We start from the raw sequence: 22,499 nt of genomic DNA on the forward strand, positions 1-22,499 counted from the left end.
CTTGTGTCTGGTGAGGTGCTTAAAAAAGAAAAAAGAAAGAAACCACGGGAGGGTTTAGGGGGATGATGAGAGGGGACATATATCCGACAGCCAGGAAGGTGCTGGGTCTTGAGTGGGAAAATGCTAAGAAAGGAACCCGGGAAGGAAGAGACGTGGGCCTTGGAGACTCGTGCGCTTAGCATGTGCCTGACGACACCGTCTTCAGTGGTTGGTGACCCAGCAAGAGTGGGCGGCAGACGGCCATCTGCGGTGATTTCTGTTCTGACTGGCCTCAGTCTGGTCGGCTAGAGTCGGGAGAGGGCCGGGGGGTGCAGCCCCCTCGAGGTCTCCTTGCTTAGTTTGGAGAAATCCTGATGGATGGTATGTGTTTGTTCATTGTTTGCCCACCATATAGCAGGTGTTTAACAGTAAGTGGGCAGTAGGAAGATGACATCAGCAGACAGGTGGCCCAAATTCTGGAAGTTTGGAGCCTCTTACAGGGCATTCGTGCCCTAATTCTTTCCCGTTATATGAAGAGAAGCTCTCGTGGTGATGATGACGTGTCTCTGCTTCCATTCCAGATGCCTTAGGGCCCCGTGGGCCGCCCCAGAGGACTCAGTCCCGGTGGCCAGCGGCTCCCAAGCAGCTCACGTGCGCTCAGCCTCAGGCTCCCGCTGACACACCTGGGAACCTCGCTCACCAGCCCCCGCCTGGCATCCTTGCCGGCAGTGCCCCCCACCCCCCCGAGCCATGGAGGCCCCCGAGGTCCCCGTGGGCTCGCTGATTGACTTCGGGGCCGGGGCCAAGCCATCCACCTCCTCGCCCCTGGAGATGCTGCCCGCAAAGCTGCAGGACGGGGACAGCTCCCCGGGCGAGGGTGCGTCGGAGAGTGAGGCCACGGAGTCCGCCGACAGCGAGAACGACATGGGCGAGTCGCCCTCGCACCCGTCCTGGGGCCAGTACCGCCGCTGCTCTTCCAGCGAGTCCTTCTCCTCCAACCAGAGCACCGACTCGGCCAAGGATGCGGAGCTGCTGGAGCTCCGGGAGTTCATGCGCGGCTACGTGGAGAAGATCTTCTCTGGAGGGTGAGCCCCTCGCAGGGCGCCACCGGCCAGGGCTCCAGGCCTCACAAGCTGCTGGGCCCCTCGCGTCTCCGCCCCACCCCAGTGCACGTAGGCCCCCTTGGGGAGCTTCTGCCACTCCTTCCCTCCGCTCAGGGCCCTGGCTTTGCTCCCACGGACCCTCAGGTGAGCCCCCATGGGCACGCCTTCAGAGGTGGTTGTTAGCTGGCAGTGACTTAGGGGCAGTACAAGGCCAGGAGGTTTCAGTTACCCGCAGCCCTTGGGACGCTGTCGGGCAGCTGAGCCTTAAGCAGCTGCTAAGATAGGGACCCACCCTCGCACCTCTCTCTGGCCTCGCGTTGGTGGTTCTTGACAGTGCAAACAACGAGCAGTGACAGTTGTAGCACAGGTGGGGCCTGGAGTGAGAGCGGAGGCCGAGGAGCCGGGAATCTGACTCACGGCTGTTGCCATCTCAGCAGCGGAAAGGGGAGCACGCCGCAAACACGGTTCAGGCCTCAGGCCTTGACGGCTGGTCTTGCGTCGTTCACAGCGGTGCGCGAAATGCTGGAGGTCCTGCCCCTCAGATCGTCTCTGGGACCCGCAGCATCAGCATCGCGGGGTGGGGGGGCTGAGAAATGCAGAGTCGTGAGCCCCACCTGACCCACTGAGTCAGAACCTGCATTCAGTGAGGCCTCTACACATGTGCGCGTTGCGGCCTGAGGCGCTCTGGCTGAAGGGACCCTTTTCCAATGTCGTTAAAGCGTAAGAAGACTTTCTGCCTGTTGACGCCACGCACCGAGGATGTACTTCCCTGCTGAGGTTTAGGCCCCTCGTTTGTTAACTGGCAAGGTTGAGTTCCACCTTTTCCAGGTGTGCCTCCGTCTTCTCTGCAGTTAGAAGGGGGAGGAGTTCTAGGATCCTAATATTTGACTGTCCCCAGACTGCTTTTATGTTTGATTTTGAATGCATTCTGGGAGAGCAGTAGACATGGCTTCCTACTCATTTTGTTTGATTGACACCGAAATTAGTCAGCAGTCTCTGAGTACACCCAGTTAATGCAAAGGGGAGAAAGCCCAGAAGCTCACTAATTTGCCAGGAAGGCCAGTCTAGATTTGTGACAGGCAGTCGGCAACATGGAACGTGGACAAGTGAGTCAGATGCATCTTTAAGAGCATTCCACAACTCCCTGCAAACGCCCGGCAAATTCTCACATTTCATCTGGTGTCGGTACTTGGGATAAGTGAGACCAAGATGTTTTCTATAAAACCTTAAATGAATGAAATTGCAGAAGCCGGTGGATCCTCAGCCTCCTGCTTCCCCCTTTTAGTCGTTACATTTGGGGTAGAGTACTGCCCCCCCCCCCCCACGAAGATGATTGGAAGTGGTTTGAGATCAGGTGAGCATTTTGTCCACCCTGGCGGGGGTGACCCCCAGGCCTGGGGTCCCCCGATCTTCACCCCTCACACAGAGCCATGGAGAGTCAGAGAGCAGACTAGCTCTTCAGAAGTGCAGAGGAATAAGCAACCGTGCCCCCCTCCTTGTGATGGCTGGAGGTGGCCTCAGACCTCTTGTGTTTCTTGGCCCCAGTGGGTCCTGCTGAGACTGAGCATATTAGGAATTCTTGAATCCAGTCGGTGGCTCCATACCGACCTCAGCAGCAAAGATGGGGGGCAGTTGGATGAGCTGGAGAGCCAAGCCCTCGGAGAGTTATGGAACCCTTGTGAGTACCCAGACCTCACTGAGGCAGGAGGTCGGGGGAATGCACGTGGGCTTTGGAGCCAGGAGGTCTGGATGGGGCTCCCACCTGCCACTCCCCAGCTGTGTGTGATCCTCCGAGCCGGGCTTCTCATCCTGGAAACAGAAGTAATAGTGTTTCCTCTCGGGGTTGCCCGGAGGCTGAGATGAGGGTCCGCACTTGGCGGGGGCGAGTTACCGTCGGGGTTCCGTGGTGCGGATGCCGAGGGCCGACTGCACTTAGGAGTTCCTCTCCTTCCTCTTTCCCTACTGTAGCCATTTTTGTTGCAGAGGATTAAAGCTTTCCTGTCTTTTCCCTTTGCCCTCTTTTCCAGGGAGGACTTGGACCAGGAGGAGAAAGCCAAGTTCGGAGAGTCCTGTAGCAGTGAGAACGGAAAAGGCCGGGAATGGTTTGCCCGGTACGTGAGCGCCCAGGTAAGAGGGGTGACGCTGGGCTGTGGTGTGGGGCAGCCCACCTGCTCTGGAGAAGGTAGTTGAGGAAAACGATCCCACAGGAAGAAGCGTAAAGCTCTGTCTAGAGATGTTATAAAGTCTAATTAGAATAGTGGAAGATGCCCCACTAGAAAGGAATGCTGGGCTGTCAACCTCATGAAATTCCAGAAAAGTTCGCTTTTTTAAAGACCAGCACATGGGCTATGTCCACACATGTTTTTATTAAATAACCTACAATATTCCATTTTTGTAAAGATAAAATATTCAAGAGAATGACAGCCATGTATGTAAGCTCAGATAAACAGTAAGTTTTAAAAACAGCCAGTAGGTTCTTTTTATTTTTTTCCTGTAAAGTAGATTAAGTTCTTCGTTTTTAAAGTATCTTTTGGTCACAAATAATTTATTCTTCCAAGAAAAATTAGAAAATACAGATAAGCAAAAACAGAGAAACTGCCCATACATCAGCCACCCAGAAAACAGCCAGCATTGTCATCTTGGGGTCCCATCCCTCTGTAGTTTCCCACACGTGGGTGAGCGCGCGAAGCTCCTAGTTTTAAACGTCTCACAAGGAGACGCAGGAAGCACCTGAGTGATGGTCAGGGGTGGGGCAGCCCTCTGCTGGGTCCCGGTCTCTGGGTAGCAGGGCCTGTCCTGGGCTCGAGCCCCAGCTGTGTTTAGAGATGCTGGGCGCGGTGAGCATGCAGCCCCTCTGAGCTGGGTGCACCTCCACCAGCGGCCGCCTGACGCGGCTGCCCTCTTCCTGGACAGCGCTGCAATTCCAAGTGCGTCTCGGAGGCCACCTTCTACCGCCTGGTGCAGTCCTTCGCGGTGGTCCTATTCGAGTAAGTGATGCTGCGGCTTAGCGCCTCCGTCCTGACCTCTCGTCCTCCCTCCCTCCCCACCTGGGAGACCCCCGTCGTGAGAACCAGCCGCATGCGTCATCAGCTCAATTGCTCCCCTTCCCCCACCACCTCCCCTCCCCCGCGGCGGCAGCATTGTCTGGAAGTCATGACCAGTGTCCAGTATCTCACGGGGGGAGGGGCACGGGGTGGGGGGGCGGCGGGGAGTGAGCGGTCCCCACCTGCCAGCAGCGGGCCCCGGGACAGGCTGTGACTACACAGCGGCCCTGCCCTCCTCCAGCTGAGGTCTGGGGTTCTCTGGATTTCCTGTGGTGAAGTACTCTAAACCGGGTCGCCGCCCACTAATGAGGTGGTTGGATGGCATCGCTGCCCTGAGGTCTAATGAGGCACCACTGGGGCCTTTTATCGCCGAGGACAGCGTGGGCTGGGGAGAAGGGCCCCCCACCTCCGTGTGGCCGGGGGGGCCTCCTCCAGCTGAGGCCCACGCACGGCTCTAGGACTCCTGACCCTCTTCCTACATCCTGTCGTGCATCAGAGCCGCACGCGCCTTCCGCAGCGCGAACCGGAGCGGCCGTGTCTACCTGGGGGATCGTGGGGGTGGGGGAAATGCGTGGGACAGGGAGGGAAGCTCTGACCCTGATCTGACCTTCAGTTGAGCCCGCTTTCCTCCCTCACCTCAGTGTGGCCTCGGAGCAGGTCCTGGTCCCCTGGCTTAGGCCGTGGCCACTTCTCTGTGTCCCTGTGTCCTTCCAGGCCTGAAAACCCCTCCTTTCCTGTTCCTTCCCCTTCTTCTCCCAACAGAAATGTAGCTGCTCTCTTGACTTTAATTCCCTGTCTCGGTGTCTCCCCAACTTTCTCTGTCCCCCATGAACACGGGGCATGTACTAGAGGAAAATGGCCAAAAGAGAGGAGCCCCTGTTTTTTCTGCACTTGCTCTCAGAATGTCCCAAGTTCAGGGTGTGCTCCCCAGGGGTGGGGGCGGGGATCTGGGTCTGGGAGCTAGTGTGGGTGGAGGGATGAGAGGCCCTCACTGAGGTAGCCAAGGGCCCACGCTTGCTTGGCTCGGGAGCTTCGGTAAAAGAGCCCCAGGGGGTCGGGGGTCAGTGTGGTCTCCTGCCCCGAAGACCCTTTGACCTCGAGACGTTTGCATCCATAGTTTTCAGGAACCTGTATTTTGTGTAGATGGTGCCTGTCTGCATGGTAAAGTGCTTATCTAATTCTCAATTTTTCTTCCAGTTTTTCCTTAAATAAGCAAACTGGTAGGTGGGGGGGGGGGGTGTAGTTAACCTCAAGTTCCAACCCTGCCAAAACACAGAATCTTTCATTACTTTGTCTGTGAGTGTATATTTTTTTATGTGGTTGCAAAAAAAAAAAAAAAAAAAAGAACTTACAGAAGTTTAGTTTTTTAGATTTATTATTTTTATGTTAAAAAGATAAACAAAAATGACCCTCATCCCACTGTCTAGATAATTTCTATTGATTTTCTTTCTTTAAGTAACACTAGTCCAAGGTGAAAAACTAAACAGGAAAGGAAAGTACGTGAGGGAACAGGATGGAGAGGCACGGAAGCCTAAGAGGGAAAGGAGATGTTCTTTCACACCCTCTTCTCTCACTTTTGGTCTACTCTCAGTGATAGCCATCTTAATAAAGCGCATACCAGCAAATAGATATTTTTTCTAAAAATGCAGTACTGGGCTTCCCTGGTGGCGCAGTGGTTGAGAGTCCGCCTGCCGATGCAGGGGACGCGGGTTCGTGCCCCGGTCCGGGAAGATCCCGCATGCCGCGGAGCGGCTGGGCCCGTGAGCCATGGCCGCTGAGCCTGCGCGTCCGGAGCCTGTGCTCCGCAACGCGAGAGGCCACAGCGGTGAGAGGCCCGCATACCGCAAATAAAAAGGCAGTACCGTGCATTTGTACCCAGTGCTGCATCTGTAACAGCTGTGAGGTGTTCTAATACATGAACGTACAAATGCTCCATAATTAATTTGGCTCCTGCCCTGTCGATGGGCATTTAGCTGATTCCTCATTTTCTTCTCTAATTTGCAGTGCCACAGTGTACATCACCGTAGCTTTTGCCACTGTGACAGTACAAATTCTTAGTGGCAGACGGACCCACTTTTTGAAGTGTTTCCCCCCTTTTTTGTCTGCTAAATTGAATGGATCCATGTATATCTCATACTCTCGATATAGTAAGTGTGATATAATATAGTAAGTATTAATATAATCCTTTATATTTGTAGGACATCTTTTAGCATAGCAAAGGTTCTGGTGCGTAATACTTTAATTTGATTTTCAGCAAGTGGTGTAGGGTACGTAGGTATTCATATTCCCAGTCATTCTCAGGGTGCTGTCCCTGGGCCAGGAGCCTCAGAGCATCAGCTTCCCAAGGCAGTTTGTTAGAAATGCACATTCTCAGGCCCTGCCCCAGACCTGCTGACCCAGAGACTCCGGGGTGGGCCCAGCAATCCACATCTTCACATGGCCTCCCCCCGCCCCCCCTGCCAGGTGACTGCTACTGCCCACATCGGGGGGGCGGGTATCATCTAAGTCACTGCTCATTCCTGAGAAGTAGGGGCTGGACGGGGCCAACGGTTTAAGCCTGAGACCTGAGGCCTGACCTCCAGTTCCGGGTCTGCTCCTTGGGGTAGGGCCCTGGCTATTCCACCTTGAAAGTGAAGGAAGCCAGGCGGATGGATGGTGAGCGCCTTAGTGCCCTAAATCAGACCCGCTCCCAGGCCAGGTGCCTGGACCCAGGGGGAGTTCTTTCTGTGGCTTCTCCCCTGGAGTGTCTGGGGAGTGAGGTCCTAGCTTAGAGGTGTCTGTGGAACATGCTAGTCTTGTCTCAGGAACATGCAGAGAGAATCCGGTGGAAGGATCCGTTAGCCAGTCACCCCTCTTTCCATTTCAGGTGTCACCAGATGGACGACTTCGGGCCTGCAAAGAACCTCATGACCATGTGCTTCACCTACTATCACATCGGTGAGACCCGGGGTACAGCTTACGTGGCAGGCAGACCTGTCACCTTCCAACGCCACATCAAGTGGGGATTTCTTAAGGCAGAGCTGCGAGGCATCCGGAAAACAAAGGGAGCTGATATTAGGGTGGGAACAAGGAGGAGGGAGACCCCTAGAGCGTGAGGCGAAGAACGGTCCACAGCGTGAGTCAGGAGGCTGACGGTCCTGGCTGGGAGGACACGAAAAAGTAGACACACGGGCAGGACGCTTCAGGGTAGACGCAGGACATCGTCTCATGTTCTGGCCAAATGTGACACAGGGTCAGCTGTGGACTGGGGTGACCTGGAGCAGCCCAGGGTCTGGAGCAGAGTGCGGGTTGAGCTCTTCGGGCTCGTGGCCCTGGGGCCTCCTGGTGCATCGCAGCTGGGGGCAGCTGGGGGCTCCCCGTGTTAAGCTCCTTGGGCTGTGACCACTGGCACTCGTTCAGGCCGCCGTGAGGAGAGGGTTGCTGAGGGCTTGCTCGCGGGCTGCAGCTGGGTCAGAGCGGCGCAGGCACCGGTGGGCTGGCTCTTGTGGCGCATCCGCTACCTCTGCAGCTCAGCTTCATCGTCTCCTCGCCTCAGCAGCCCACCCCTCCTCGCTGCTCTGCGCCATTGCAGCAGCTGCCCTGACGGCCTTAGCGTGGAGCCCTTTGATATGGGGCGGGACACCTTGGCCCGTGGGGTGCCTGGGCCTCGGTCCGTGCACAGCCTTAGGAAGGGACATACGTCTTTTTCCCTCGCTGCCCTTCTCTCACCGTCTCCCATGTCCAGTGGCCTCCCTGTTTCAGGACCAGCCCAGGTGCCAGCCAGGCCGTCTGGAATCCGCACGGCCCCTCCCTCCACAAGGAGAGACTCTTGTGTCTTCCTCCATCACTTTGTACGTTACGCTTTCCCTGTGTGCGCTGCTCCCCCACCCTCTGGACTTGGTGCTTCTTTGGGGCTGGATCCCTGCCTGTTTCCTCTGCAGCCCCTGGTGGCACCTGGCTGACTTGTCCACACTAGGTGCTCAGCGACCGCCCGAGAGGGCAGGGGCCCCGGCCCACCGTGTGACCACGGGCCTCCTGAGCCTCTTGCTTCCCACCGCCGCCGTGTCTGGCCATGGTGGAGAGAGGTGGCCCCGGCCTCCGTGGTTCCAGTTGGCTCTCATCCCTGCTGTCTCCCCCTCCCTCCAGGTAAACCGCACCTGCTCCCCTCCGAGTTCAAGGAGAAGCCGGCCGGGAGCATCGACTCCTACTTGAAGTCGGCCAATAGCTGGTTAGCAGAGAAGAAGGACATCGCCGAACGGCTTCTGAAGAACACGTCGGCCAAGACGGAGAACGTCAAGGGCTTCTTCGGGCTGGAGACCAAGCCCAAGGGGCCCCTGGCCAGGAGAAGCGAGTGAGTGTCGCCTGCGTGCGTCCCTCCCCGACCGTGGGTGTGACAAGGAGGCCACCCTGGCCCAGTGTCGGGAGCATCTCTGCGCCCTCGGCCGTCACTGGGGCCTGAGAGCTGTTCCCAGAGGGCAGCTGCCTCCCCACCCTCCAGTTTTCTGGGGCTTCCAAACGTTGTTCCATTTGCTGACGTGCTGGGATGCTCCCCGTGGGCCTGTGTTTCTAGGGCTGGAGAGGAGCGTGCAGAAATTGTCAGTAGGCAGGAGGGGAGTTACACCCCCCTCCCTGCACCCCGCCTCCCGCTGCCATGAGAGAAACCACGTTCCCCAGGGCAGCGGTGTTCCCATAGCCACTCGGGGACCCGCGGGGGGCGGGGCCGCTTCAGAACAGTGCAGGAACCGAGACTTCCACAAAGCAGGGGCACCCTGTGGTCCCCGCGGTCCCCTCCGACGGCTCGGTTACAACCAGGCCACTTGGCTTTATTCCTCCTCTGGTCTGGACAGTCTTGGATTCAGAGAAAATGGCACAGAGAAGCCCGAACAGCACATCTCAGTTCTAAAAGGCTGGCAGGTGGTACACGTGGCGTTGATTTCGTAAACATGTTTGCAGAGAAGACCACCTTCGATTTACACGTTGGTTATGAGGCATCATCCCGTTTCAGCAACATAACAGGGTTCTTTGGGTCGTTGTGTCACTGCTATGGTTTCTCTCCCCAAGGGAGAAAGAAGGCAAGTCCCAGGAGAAGCCGCGGAAGACGGGTGAGTGCCTGCCTGTGCTCGCGGGGCCGGGCGGTGCCGCAGCAGCAGCCCACGGGGAGCCGCAGGTCCCTGGACGCCTGGGGCTCCAGCTCCCCCGTAGCAGGGGATGCTGTCCTACTGCGCTCTGCTGTGGTCTCTAACCGCTTACTGAATTTCCACGGAAAACCCGCCTCTCTGGGGATCAACTCCTCCTCCCAGGGGACTCAAGGAAAGTATCCCCAGTGGTGGGGGAGCTGTTCCCGGGACCCTCCCTGGGGAGGAGTCCTCAGGGCCAGGCCTGAGGGCCGCAGGGCCGGTGCCATGGAGTTTCCGCTCTCTGTTTGTATGACCTGTGGGATGATGCGGGGCCTGCTGGGAGGGTCGCTGGAGTCGGGGCGGGGGGGCGGGGGTCTGCCTCGCTCAGTCTCCCTCCCCCTCCCGCAGTGACTGTGTGCAGCCCAGAGGAAGAGAGGAAGGGGGAGAAGATCTACCTGTACACACACCTGAAGCAGCAGCCCATCTGGTAAGGCCACCCTCGACCTGTGTCACCAGCACCCATGTCTCCATCAGAAGTAAAGGCCACTCACGCCCCCTAGGAGAGCCAAAGGAGAAAAGATGGGTGAGGTTGCAGGGAAATCGGAAACTCGTACACGGCTGGTGGGATCGTCCCATGCAGCAGCCACTGTGGAGAATGGTCGGGCAACAGTTACACAGAGTTTTAGCCCATGACCCCGGCAGTTTTACTCCTGGGTAGATACTGAAAAGAGTTGAAAACAGGTACTCAAGCAAAAACCTGTGCACGTATGTTCATGACATTGTTATTCGTAAGAGCCCAAAGGTGGATACACGAAATGTGGGCTGTCACTCAGCCACGTAAAGGAACGAGGCACCCACACCTGCCACGACGTGGGTGGACCTGGAAAACGTTCTGCCACGTGACCCAGGCCAGACACAAAAGACCAAGTAGTGTATGTACACGCAATGTCCAGGAGGCAAAGCCCTGGAGACAGAGCAGATTGCTGGGTGCCAGGGGCTGAGGGAAGCCGGGAGTGCGGTGATGAAAATGTCCCAGAAATGGATAGTGGCGATGGTTGAGCAATTCTGTGAATATACTAAAAGCCACTGAATTGTGTACTTGAAAAGTGTGCATTTTACCGTATGTGTCTTATATCCTAGTACAGCTGTTCTGTATGTGTCAATAACGTACACACGTGACGGTCGTGGTTGCAGTGGGAGACCAGTGGTCAGGGGACATCTCGCCCTCTGTCTTTCTCTGAGGACGCTCTCATCCCTCTGAAGCCTCTCTGTTGGTGGCTTTTATTTCCTCACACGTAGGCGGTGTAGTAGCCCCTGGAACCCAAAGGGTGTCAGACGTGCCCCTCCCGCGAGGATCACGGTCTAGCTGCGGTGGGAGAACCTGGGGCGGCAGAATGGGGCACGTGAGGCACACGGCCGGCCAGGGCTGGGCTGCAGCTGTCTCAAAGCCTCCGTGAGGAGAGCCCACCCTGCAGGGCCAGCCTCGGGGGGAAGCAGGGAGAGGGAGCCCAGCAGCCCCGGTCCCACTGTCTGACGTAGCTTGGGCCCCTCTAGGCTCCGCTGCTGTCTTATCTGCAGCAGGGCTCAGCCCCACTTTTCTGTACACAGCCGGGTGGTAAGTATTTTAGGCTTTACAGGCAACCACTGCCCTCCACTGCTATAGTGCCAGAGCCGCCATGGACAGGGTATAAGTGGAGGGGTGTGGCTGTGATCCCATAAAGCTTGATTTACACAGACAAAGAGCAGGCCGGACTTGGCCCACGTGCCATAGGTCTGCTGACCCTGATCCTTGGGAAGAATGCCTCTTCCTTGTGTGTCGCTATAAATGCGTTTGCTCTCTGCACGTGGCCTGTCCCTGCCGGGGTTCCCATTTATGTTACTAGACCGTGTTCTAGAGAAGCAGGCCTCCTCAAAGCCTCTGCTTCCTGTTGGGAGCCTCAGCCAGAGACAGAGAAGGGGAAATGGCCTTCGCCCACATCCCGCTGGTGGCGGCTTCCCCTTTGACCCGATGAGTCCAGGCTGAGTCCTGGGAGAGACACACGGATGCCCTCAGGACACTTTGCCACACTTTGCCGGGTGGTCGGGCGGGGTGGGGGTGGGGGTGGAAACCAGCTCCATTTAGGATAAAGGCACATGGGCCTTGTCTGTCTTGCAGGCACACGCTGAGGTTCTGGAACGCGGCCTTTTTCGACGCTGTCCACTGTGAGAGGAGAAAGCGGTCTCCCACCACCAGGTAGGAGCCAAGTCCGGGCCCGCTTTGCCCCAGGGAAGAGGACCAGGGCGAGGCTTTATTGTCCCGTTCCTGAAGAGGAAAGCAGGAGGACAGAACGGCTGAGTCGATGCGTCTGTGTTTCTTCCTCAACCCCTTGCGGCCCCGGTGCCCTGCAAGCTGCCTGAAGGGTCCCGGGCGCACCGCTTCCTGGGTGGGGGGCCCAGCTTGCATGAGCGCTTCCTGCCCCGGGGCTCCGGCATGACTCGGCCTGACCCTCCTAAGAAATGCAGACTCCCACTGAGTGAAGCCCACAGGGCTCCCCTCGGACCCACTCTGCCTGTCTCTGTGAGACTCCAGACTCCCGAGCTGAGACCACTGCCGTGGGACCCTGGGTGCTGGGCTCACGTCTGGGAAGGGCAGTCGCTACTGTCAACTTACTCCTCTGGGCTGCAGCTTCCCCGAGGGCAGTCTTGCCACTTCGGAAGACTCCCTTTGTAAACCGGTTCACTAAGCACTGGGCGCCGGCCGGGGCTGGGCACGGGTGCTCAGCTCTCTCTGGCCACGGCGGCGAGCTAAGGCTGGTGCCTGCTGTGTGCAGCAGCGGGGCGGGGAAGGGGCAGCGGCCTCCCAGGCCTGGGTCACCTCGTTGGCCTCTCCAGTCATGGGACTTTGAAGTCTGAGTCTCTCCTCGTTGATGAAATTGAATCCCCGCCTTCTTTGACCCTGGGGAGACCCCTTAACCTTTCTCCCGGCAGGAGAGAGGGCAGGTGCCTGCTAGTTAAGGCTTTAGTCCACGAGCACTTGGGGGATCTTAAGTGAAATCTTTTTTGGGGGGGAAGTAAACCCTATCGGGATGACCTGCCTTGTACCCCACGGCGGCCTGCTGTGGCTGTGTGCCCCGGGAAGGCAGGGGAGCACGTGGAGAGGAAGCGATGCTGGAACATCCCTGAGGATTCTAGAGAGAGAGTTCTCCGCCCTTCTGGGAGTCGCAGATGCAGGAAGTGCCTGTAGGCGAGGGGGATCCTCGTGTTGCTTTGCTCTCAGACTCCTGGGCCACCGCCCCCTGGAACCCCGTCTCCATATCCGTCTCCGCTGTGATAACCCTCCTTCCACGCTTTGCTCTCTTTTCCATCCACATATCTTGCATGACTTTGACGTGTTCCTCTGTTTACCTGTTTCTGCTGCCGCTCCAGAGGGGATGCTGGAGAGGAGGAGAAGAAGAGGTGTGTGTCCACGTGACTGTCCATGGACAGTGCGGGGGCCCTTCGGGGCCGCTGGGTCGGAGGGGAGGGGGGTATGACCAGACGTGGGTGTGACTCGCGGCCGGCGGGCCCAGCGCTGGGACAGGCTGGTGACAGACAGTGGGGAGCTCGCTGAGCATAGAGACCCCGAAATGGTCAGGAGACAGACACGGCCCCCGAGACCCCCACGAGGCCCGGTGCGCATCCCGAGAGGAGAGGGTAGTGAGGTCCAGGAGGTCAGCTCCGACCTGGAGCGAGTCCAGCCTCCATGGGCCACTCTGGCCCTCCCAGTGGACCCCGAAACCACACCCTTGGGTTCCCTTGTTGTCCGCTCGGTCATTGATCCGGGCTCAGGAGCCGCAGGTCGGGCCAGAGGACCTGTCCCTGCAGTCATGCCTAAGGGCCTGCGGGCTCTGGCAGACCCTCGCCCACTCTGACAGGTCTGGGGGGTCCCGGAGGAAGGACAGCTGCTTCCTCCCCCTGGCCACTGTGTGGTGTGAGGCGTGTGTGTGTGAGGGGGTCCCCTGAAGACAAAGGTCTAGAACAGACTATTTCCTGCGAGCCCACGGTGGGGTCTGACTGCAATTGTTTGAACTTGATATGTGCTCGATATCTTGGTTAAGATATTTTTAGAGTGAAAGGCCTGCCTATTCAAAATATAGTTTCTGATTCAGTGCTTGTTTTTAATTTGGTGGAAATTTCCCAAAGCATGCTTCCTTTAATCAGTGATGTATTTTTAGGGCTTATTGTTTTATGAGAAATCTTGTTTTTTTTCATGCAGCCTTATTATGGCTTTAAAAGGAGCATTTAGGCACGGCAGCTACCTCCGTTCCTAAAATGCCCCCAAGTTCCCACAGACTCTCTGGGGGGCGGGAGTGTGTGTGTAATTAACCAGCCTTCCTGGAGCAAGGCTTCCCAGCACCACGGCCGAGGCCCGACAGGGCTGGAGCATCGTGACCTCTGAGCCCCACGAGGGGAAGTGAGCCTCTGGGCCTCACAGGCCTCCTCACCCAGAGCAGATGTGGTCTGGCCGTGCACATCCCAGATCTGACCCCCAGGACACCCCGAGATTGGGGGCCGGGGGTTGGCTCTGGGTCCTGGGGCAACCTTGTGCCTCCGGCATGATTCCTCTCTGGCAGACTCTGCTCACAGCACCCTCTCTGTTCTCGGAGGCAGAAATGTCCCCGTTTCGGGAGGCTTCCTCTTCTGTAAGCTGCTGGACACATCCGAATTCCCACTGTGGCGATTTAGACACACGATCTGCCCTCCTGTGGTATTAGACCTCGACCAGTATTGGGTGTTGAACTCAATTTTAAGGAATTGATTTGTTGGTAGGCATCCCCTGATCCCAAATGACCTTCTACCTGTTTCTTCAGAGATCAGATAAAATGTCCCAACTCTAGTCCTCGCCACAGCAAAAGGACGGACCTCCTCATCTGGGTCAGGGCTGCTGTGCTGCACGCCTGCAAGGGAGCCACTTCCACATGGTCTGGTGCTGTGCAGTGCACAACCTGTGCAACTGTACCCAGCGAGCCTGGTGGTGGTGTGGGAGTTTATGTGCCTGGACGATTCTAAGGGTGACCACTCAGGGAAAAAGGATGGGAAGGAACGTGGCATGGGATTAGCATAGTGCCTGGAAGCACATTCCAGGTGTCTTCGTGGGTGTCCTGTCAGCATGAGGAGACTGGGAGACTGACAGTGCCGCCTCTGTTGCGCCCTGGTGTCCCGTGGCTCCCGCTCAGCTGCAGCGGCATCAGTAGCCTCCCTGGGCTGGGAGAGGGGAGAGGAGTTAAGAGTCGACGTTGTTGGTTCTGTTCCTCTTCTTTCAGCTTCTCCATCGCCCTGACCCCTCACCCCCTCATACTGCCTCTTCTCTCCCTTTTCTTTTGTCTTTTTCCTCTCAGCCCTGTTTTAGTCAGACTCCTTGTCCAGAGTGTAATTTTTAAGGGGAAATAGACATCTGCTCACTTCTCAGGTGGCCACGCGGCTCCCATGCCCCGGGGGGTGGGGGTGGAGTGGTGCAGTGGCTGACGGTCCTGGGCCACTGGGGACAAGGGTGCTCGGCCGTAAGGGGAGGGGCTGACGCCCTGCAGGATCGGGCGGCGTTCGCTCTCAGTCGGGGACACCGAGCTCAAAAGGAGCTCAAAAGAGCACCTTCCCTGCCCGAACCCTGAGCCCCGTGCTGCTTCACGGAGAGCACATGGAGCCACACGGGCCGTGGTCCCTCCTCGTTGGGTTCCCGGCTTTGCTTAGAGCCTCTGTGCCGTCTTCTCCGTGCTCACGGGCCTGTCCCCGCACCCTACGAGGCAGCCTGGGAGCACAGTGGACGGCAGAGGCGGGCCGGCCTGATGGCCATGTGATCAGAGGCCGCAGACGCTCACTGGGCTCCTGACCCCTGCTCCGCCGGCTTCTCGGCACGCCTCCCCACCGGTGACACGGACCTCGGCCTCCGTTGTCCTTGAACCTTAGAGAAGGACGTGGGGGCAGCATTCTCGTCTCCCGGAGAATGTTCCGGGCGGCCGCTAAGCACACGTTGTCTCTGGGTCCTGAGCCTTGTCTCCGCCAGGAGAAGGTGATGAGTGTGGGTCTCGGGCCCCCAGGCAGAGGGGCAGCCTTCGGTCAGGCTTCCTAGAAGCAGCGCCAACAGCTCTTCGGCAGAGGTGTCCCCTCTCTGTCAGGGAGGCCAGCACCTGTGGGTCAGAGCAGGAGGGGGCCAAGCGGCGGGGATGTGGGCTCTGAAGCCCCTCCACTGCCCCTCCTGTGCTTGCAGAGAGAGGTGGTGCCACATGACCCAGGAGGAGCGGGACGACAGCCTGCGGTTCAACGAGAACATCACCTTCGGGCAGCTGGGGTGAGCGCCAGGGCCGGCCTGCCACCCGCCCCCCACCCCCAGTCCTGTGACCCGGACGGGGGCCCACGCCCACCCCGGGTCACCCAGGAGATGAGCAAGCAGGGCGGTGTGAGGAGGGACCGCCGGGTGAGACGCTTCTACCCAGGGGCTCTGCTGGGGGAGCGCCACCCTTATGACGTCACACATCCCTGACTCAGTGTCACGACCACTGTGCGTTCTTAAATGGCTCAGATTCACTCCATTTGGCCTTGACTCCGGTTCCTAATTAGTCCGCCCCTAACACGGTTTCATGGCGAGCAGGGCTGGCCGATGAGGCGATTTGGTTTTACATCTTGCTATCGATTCCCCGGCCCGGTGGGCTGCATGTCGGGCCCCGGCTCCCTTCCCCTCGGGAGGCGGGAGGGGTGCCAGCTCACGGCCGTGTCCCCCCAGCACATTCACGCACAACATGCTGGCGTTCGGGCTGAACAAGAAGCTGTGCAACGACTTCCTGAAGAAGCAGGCGGTGATCGGCAACCTGGATGAGGGTGAGTGGCGGCAGGGCCGGGGTTTCAGGGCCGAGTGCGCTGCGTGCTGGAATCCCCACCCGGCTCAGAGGACTGTCCCTGCTGTAATTACCAACAGGACATTAAACGTTCCTGTCAAAAAAAAAAAAAAAAAAAAAAAAAAAAAAACGTTCCTGTCCGCCTGCGTGCGCGGGACACTCTTCCTTCCCCTTGGAGACCCGGTTCTGCTAGGTAGGGCTTGCCCACGTGGGGCAGGATGGTGCAGGGCCCACCAGGTCAGTGCTTACAGACAGGGCCCAGGAAAAGATATAACTTGGTGCTCTGACTCTGACCTTGAAAATGGGCAGACTCTGGCGCTGAGTTGCCCCTCCTTCTAAATGGCCACCACATGGCCTGTCTTCGTTGATTGCGTGACACTGCTGCCGGAGGTCCCGGGGCAGCGGCGGGGGTCTTGAGGTCTTTCCGGCATCTCTGGCTTCTGTAACGGGAGGGGACATGTTGCTGATGTCAGCTTCCCTGATCGACAGCTGGCCTTTAGGCGTCATCCCACGTGCTACAAGATGCTTCCTGCTAGTCCCCTGAAAACTCTTCCACTTAGACATAGATTTGTACAGATCGATATTGTTTACAAATAAAACTCCATCCTGGACCGAGTTAAAGAGGGCCAAGGACAGGTGGCCTCAGGAGGTGCCCCCGGAAAATCTCAAAGTGCTGTCACCAGCCCCACCACTCATCACAGGGCAAGAACACTGTGCCCTCCACCACGTGACCCCTGCGTGGCCTCCAGGACCCACGCCTGGCTCCCGTGATAGGGTTCATCTGCCCACACCAGGCTTCCTGGGGGCCTGCGGGGCTGCCCTGTGGAGCGTCATTGCCATGGGAAGATGCATCCCGGTTCCAAGGAGCCCACTGCCAGGCCGAGGGCACACCTTCAGAAGCCCACACTCACCATGCCCGGGAGGGCCTGCTTTGTTATCACCCCGAATGAGAAGGACCTGCCTGTCCGTGTTGCCGTCTCTCTCACGAGGGATAACGTTGTTTTCTCTTCCAGAGCAGTACAAGCTGCTGAGTGACCACATCGAGCAGATGGCCGCCGAGTAGGCCTCGGGAGGTGGCCCGAGGCTCCCCCAGGAGGACTGTGGGTGCGCGCCTCCCTCCCGGGCCCACGGCTGGCTGTCACACACACCCCGCCCCCGCATGACATCGGCAGCACCCAGAGGCGCCCCACACCGCCCTAGGACTAGCGGCTAGAAGAATCTGGTTGCCCGTTTTCCCTGCCTCCCCTCTGCCTGTGTCTGCTCCCCCATCTGCGTGCCAAAGCGTCTCTGGGATTACACAGCTAACACCGAGGTGACTTTCCATATCCCCGAGTGGCAGACCTGCGACGTGGGACCGAGGGGGCGCAGGAGGGAGGATGCTGGGTCCACGATGGGCCAGTGTCCATCGTAGCCCCCTGCGGGAGAGGCTGGGGTGCACATGGGAGGGTAGGGAAGGGCAGCTGTGGGGTGGCACACGCCAGTGACACGGGGCAGTCGGGAGTGATAATTGGGGGCCCCCCGGCAGGGTGGGATTGGGTTCCTCCCACAGTGGGGTTCCTGCTGAGCGGCGGCCAAGCAGAGGGGGCGGGGGCCTCTGAGCGTCGGTCCACGGCCGGTGCTGGCTCTTTTCCGGGTCCCCTCTCCGTGCAGCAGGGACGGAGTCCCAGGAAGCTCCAGGAGGAGAGGGACACCCCCTATTCCACGACGGGAGAGAGACCGGGGCAGAGGACGTGCCTTCCCGGCTGCAGAAGGCCCGGCCACGGTCAGGGGTGTGGGCGCCAGGAGACGGCACGGCTCCGAGTGGCTGTGTTGGACCCACGTAGCACTCAGGTGTCTGTGTCAGGCCGTCTGAGATGTCCCCGCTCAGCCGACAGCTTCCTTCTGGAGTGAAGACGCTTCCGCCCCTTGCTCCCTGGGAGTGGCTCGGGGCCATCAGTCCCGTGACGAAGCACAGACAAGAGAAGCTTCTTCAGCAGCTTCAGGACAACCGCCCTTTCTGAAAGTGAACAGCGCTGCCCTTGATTTCAAAAAAGACAAAAGAATCTGTGTCAGCGTTACAGGCACTGTGGCAGGGGCCGCTTGTGGCGGTGACTGTGTGAGGCTGGGTAGCGGGGCTTCGGAGGGTCGGGCCCTCCACCCCGGCCGCCTGGGGAAGCCTGCACCTTCTGCCACCCGAGCCCTTGGACCACTTCCCTGCGGACTCTGCGGACACACCCTCGCCGTCTCAGGTGCCGGGAGCCGGGGCTCTTCCCCCCAGGTTTGTACCAGGCACAGCTGACCAGCCCGAGGGACCACAGTCTGGCCAGCAGGCCTCCAGCCTGCCACCAGCTTCCCTGGCGAGCCCGGTTCCCCGGCCCCAGCCCCAGCTCTTGGGCGCTGACGACGAGGCCAGCGGGGCTCCGTCCTTCCCGCCTTGGTCCTTCGTCCCGTGTCCCCGCTACACCTCCTCCAGCATGACAAGCACACGCCAGATACCCAGCCCTCCGACCCTCCAAGTTTCCCCTCGTGGGGGATGCCTCCCTGGAATGTTCCAGAGCAGAGCGTGCATTGATGAGCCGAGGAACGCACATCCGGGTGATGGTAAGAGAGATGACAGGAAACACGGCAGGACCCGAGTGCGCTGGCGTGAGCTGCTCCTCCAGGAGGCCTGGGGGGCTGGGGCTTCAGAAACCCTGCTGTTTTCGCAATGGCGTGTGCGTGCGCGCGCACGTGTGTGTGTGTGTGTGTGTGTGGTGGCAGCCTCTCTGGCCGTGTCACTAAACAAAGCACAGCTGTGTCGCCAGTTTGCCTGTCCTGTGCGGGGCGGGTCACACGGGCTGGAGCGCCTCCATCCGATGCTGGGCCCAGTGATAGGACGGGTCTCTATGGAACGCGTTTCAGAGAAATCACATCCAGCGGACGGGTGTGTGGGCTCCTCCTCCAGTGCGTGCTGAAGATAACGCAGCCCCTCCTGAGACGTTCAACTACGACCCCTGCGTGTGCTGTGCTCCCCCCACCCCCCATAGGAGCAGGGCCACGTGCCCTCGCAGGGCTCTCCCCCTGAGGCCGTGTGTCGTTGGCTTTCTTAGTGGTTAGTTGAAATGCATTAAGATTTTATTCTAAAGGTGCCCAAAAGACTTATCCTTGTACATAGAAGATTTTTGTACGGACGTTCGATCCAGTCTGATTTCTGGAGGGAGACAGTAGGTTCTGGATCTTCCCAGCGGTGCTGGGGAGCTGGCGGCTCTCTCCCCGCAGGGTGGGGCGGGAGGGCCTGTGCAGCCTTGGAAGGAAAAATGCAGCTTTGACTTCTTCGGGCTTTTCCAGGCACTTTAACTTCAAGATGATCTTGAGACCTTTTTTTTCCCATACAGGCCTCTTGAAATAGCAGTTGAAGGTAGAAGCAAGGGTCGCTTTGGGTTTTTTCCTCTCCGCTTGTTTGTGTAAATCTGGCTCCTAAGAGTGGAGTCTGACCCCAGAAGTGCTGCCTGTTGCTTTCAGCCCTACGAGGGGACACTGCCGGAGACCGTGGGCCTCATGGAGTGACCAATGTCGGGGTGGCTCTGAGGCTGCCCTGCTGTGTCCTGGTGGCGTCTGCCTTTGGCCGAGCATTTCACCTCAGAGCGTCTGACCACTGTCACCCGGAGGACGCACGGCGTGCCTAGCAGGAGCCGGCAGCCTGCCTCGCTGACGTTTCCTCTCTCTGTGGCACCATCTTCCCTCCGAGGCCCACTCCGAGCAGACAGACACAGGGCGGGCTCTGAGGTCTGAGGGCGGAGAAGTCTCACCCCGCCGTACACACAGGAGGCTTTGGAGAAAGAGCTCCGGTGGCCCTCCCTGGAAACTCAGGACCCTTAGACTCGGGGCAGGAAGCGTCGGGTCATATCCACGAGGAGAGTTTCCAGTCCCAGTAGGTTCAGGGTCCCAAGCCAGGAGCTTCGAAGGACTGTGTTAGCAATGGCATCTCAGTCTCCTGCTGTCTGCCCTTCAGGGCTATGTGAATCGTAATGAGCCCAAAACAGCTAATTCTCCCAAGTAAAAAGTACCCTGCTTTGGAAATAGGGTGATGTCGAGATGTGGCTTTGTACGTCTTCAGCCTTTGTTGCAGTTTTAGCAATATCGTTAGATGTTTAAGAGGGGCTGTGCTAGTATTCAGATCATATCTGCTGTGTACGCACGTTTAATCAAAGGCAGGAGAACCAAGTTCTGCTATTGTAAGTTCTTTGTACAGTGAAAGGGAGTAGACCATGATTTTCCTATCGCCGAAAGGGGAAAAAAGCAGACCAAGGAGCTCTTAAGTTGCCAAAAGGAGGGCTGGAGAGAGTCCAATTCGCGAGTTTTGTGCTCCAGTGAAACCCGGGACGGTCAGGGTCACGGGCAAGCCCCATGCTGGGTTTAGGGCAGAGACCCAGGACTGGAGTCAGAGGTGCCGCCTGACCTTTCTCTTTCCTCCTTCCCGGAAGCTGGAACCAGTGGAGCCCGTACTCGCCTCTCCCTGCCCGGTTAGACGGTGAAGTTCATTGCCGTGGAGAGAAGGTGGCAGCCTTGAGGGCTGCTTTTCCGTCGGCTGTTTTAAGTGGGTTGGTTTATCACCCAGAGCACTTGGAATCGCAGCCTCTCAGTGTGAGAAGCGCAGTGTTCACGCCACAAGGGGGCTTGCGAGGAGTTCTGTTGAACCCAGGTGACCGTGACCGGCAGTCAGGGCTGCAGCTACAAGCCTGACCTTCCTGGGCGTTGCTGCACCCCGACGAGTTGGCTTTTCAGCTAGTGGGGATCCCAGCAGGTCGGTGCGGTTAGATCAGCTGTATGGCCAAATCACCTACAATTGAGACAGCTGGGCAGCCAGGGGCCTGAGTCATTTGCCAGAACAGTAGGGAGCTTGGGAAGCAGGGGGAGAAGGGCCCGGCACCAGCCTCGGGGAAGGGGTAGCAGCCGGGCGGTCCCAGGCTTGTCACCCCCTGGCCACCCTCTTCCTCAGCCACAGGCAGAGCTGTAGGGGTGGGGGCCCACGACCCCTCGGTCCCGGGGTTCTTCTCGCAGTACCCCACCACGGCCTTTTAGTTTCCTTGAACCACTGTTCTGCCACTCAGCCATCTCCCCGTCTTCCTGCAAATCACTGATCCCTTTTTACGATTCTTGAGAGTGAGTTTCGCTAGAAAAGCCTTTGAAGCTGAGTTCGTACAGGGGAATGGCATCGGTGACAAGTGCCCCTAACTGGCTGGTGTGCAACGTTCAGACCTGGGCTGGAGTCAGGCCTTAGTCAAGTCACATGTCCCAGTACGTCCTTGTCGCCCGGCGGCCGGGAACAGGCCTGTGTGGGTTCTCCAGATGGTTCCCACCCAGGAGCACCCTCAACACCAAGACCCTCCACATGGTTGGCTCCCCCGGCCTCGTTCTGACACCATCTCCCTGCAGTCCCTCCCCAGCAAGCGCCTAGGGTGGCCGGCCCACCTCGTCCCTGGGTGTCCTGGCGCTGGCCTGTGTCTCTGAGTTGGCTGGTCTGTCTGAGCTTGAGATGAGTGAAGGGCTGCGGCGGGGAACCTTCCCCCTGGCTGTGTCCCCAGGAGTCGAGGGGACACTGCTCCCGCTCTAGAGTTCTCGGTTACTATTGGAGAAGGAACACCTTGTCATTTCCAGGAGCGAGTCAGGATGGTCTGGGTTTGCCCGTCTTCCCATCACTTCCCGCAGGACCTCTGTGCAGGCAGGGGTGACCCTGCATCCTCGCTTGTCCCGCAGGGTCAGACCAGGACGCTGTCGCTTGGCGCCCTCCTGTGTAGCACAGACGGGGTCGCTGAGCTGGAAGGAGGGCTCCTGCTGCTGTGATGCCCCTCGGACCCCGGGGGGCTGTGCCTGTCCCCACCTTGGTCCTGGACGGTGCACTCGCGGAAATGAAAGGGAAGTGCTCAGCAGGTCAGCAGGCCCGGTTCCCACACACAGGCTGCACATGCGGGCCCTGATCTGTCCCTGTGCTGGAGGCTTGCTTAGGTTCCCGTGGACGCCTTGAGATGGACGGGCTGACCATTTGAACAGTAGGAAAGGCTCGAACTCAAATGGCAGGTACCTGCCCTTAAGACCTGTCAGCTCGAGAGCTCCGTGGCTCTCACTGTGGCCTCTGGGGCTTCAGGAAGGTCTCCCACGTGCATCCCCTGTTTCTCTCCCACCCATTGGTCTCGGACCTGAACTTGCCTTGGCCATATCCACGCATTGCCCTTAGTGGCCCAGAAGCCGGGGTCCGTGATGCAGGTATGTTATATGTACACTCACGCAATTTCGTGTCCCACGAGGCGATGTTCTACAAACTATATTTTCAGGTGGAGAAAGTTTCAAGGTCAAGCTCTCAGAACAGTGCTAAAATCAAATCTGTTTCCTGTGAAGAAAAAAAAACCGTCTATATATTTCACCTCAGATTGTCAGAAGGCAGAAACTGAAATAAATTCTTAAAAAAAAGAA

At 58.4% G+C, this 22,499-nt stretch overlaps 1 protein-coding gene across 5 annotated transcripts in view; it reads left to right on the forward strand.

Moving 5' to 3' along the window:
* The window catches only part of KIAA0513 (KIAA0513 ortholog), a 59,148-nt gene extending 36,649 nt beyond the window's left edge, over window positions 1-22,499 (forward strand). The window contains exons 2-14 of one of the 5 annotated variants that reach the window (XR_004346816.1): window positions 561-1,064; window positions 3,110-3,209; window positions 3,996-4,069; window positions 6,993-7,063; window positions 8,252-8,456; window positions 9,167-9,207; window positions 9,631-9,709; window positions 11,378-11,455; window positions 15,446-15,526; window positions 15,959-16,053; window positions 17,084-18,650; window positions 19,175-19,252; window positions 19,424-22,499. Coding sequence is in view for 1 of the 5 variants with exons in the window: in XM_032612220.1 (XP_032468111.1) it covers window positions 730-1,064; window positions 3,110-3,209; window positions 3,996-4,069; window positions 6,993-7,063; window positions 8,252-8,456; window positions 9,167-9,207; window positions 9,631-9,709; window positions 11,378-11,455; window positions 15,446-15,526; window positions 15,959-16,053; window positions 17,084-17,133 (1,209 nt within the window). In the remaining 4 variants the exon portion in view is untranslated. Of the gene's footprint in view, window positions 1-560; window positions 1,065-3,109; window positions 3,210-3,995; window positions 4,070-6,992; window positions 7,064-8,251; window positions 8,457-9,166; window positions 9,208-9,630; window positions 9,710-11,377; window positions 11,456-15,445; window positions 15,527-15,958; window positions 16,054-17,083 lie in introns of all 5 variants that reach the window. The other 4 variants (XR_004346814.1, XR_004346815.1, XR_004346817.1 and 1 more) reach the window with 4 other exon arrangements.

The sequence above is a fragment of the Phocoena sinus genome, chromosome 19 (assembly GCF_008692025.1).
Source record: "Phocoena sinus isolate mPhoSin1 chromosome 19, mPhoSin1.pri, whole genome shotgun sequence".
NCBI classification, from domain to species: Eukaryota; Metazoa; Chordata; class Mammalia; order Artiodactyla; family Phocoenidae; genus Phocoena; species Phocoena sinus.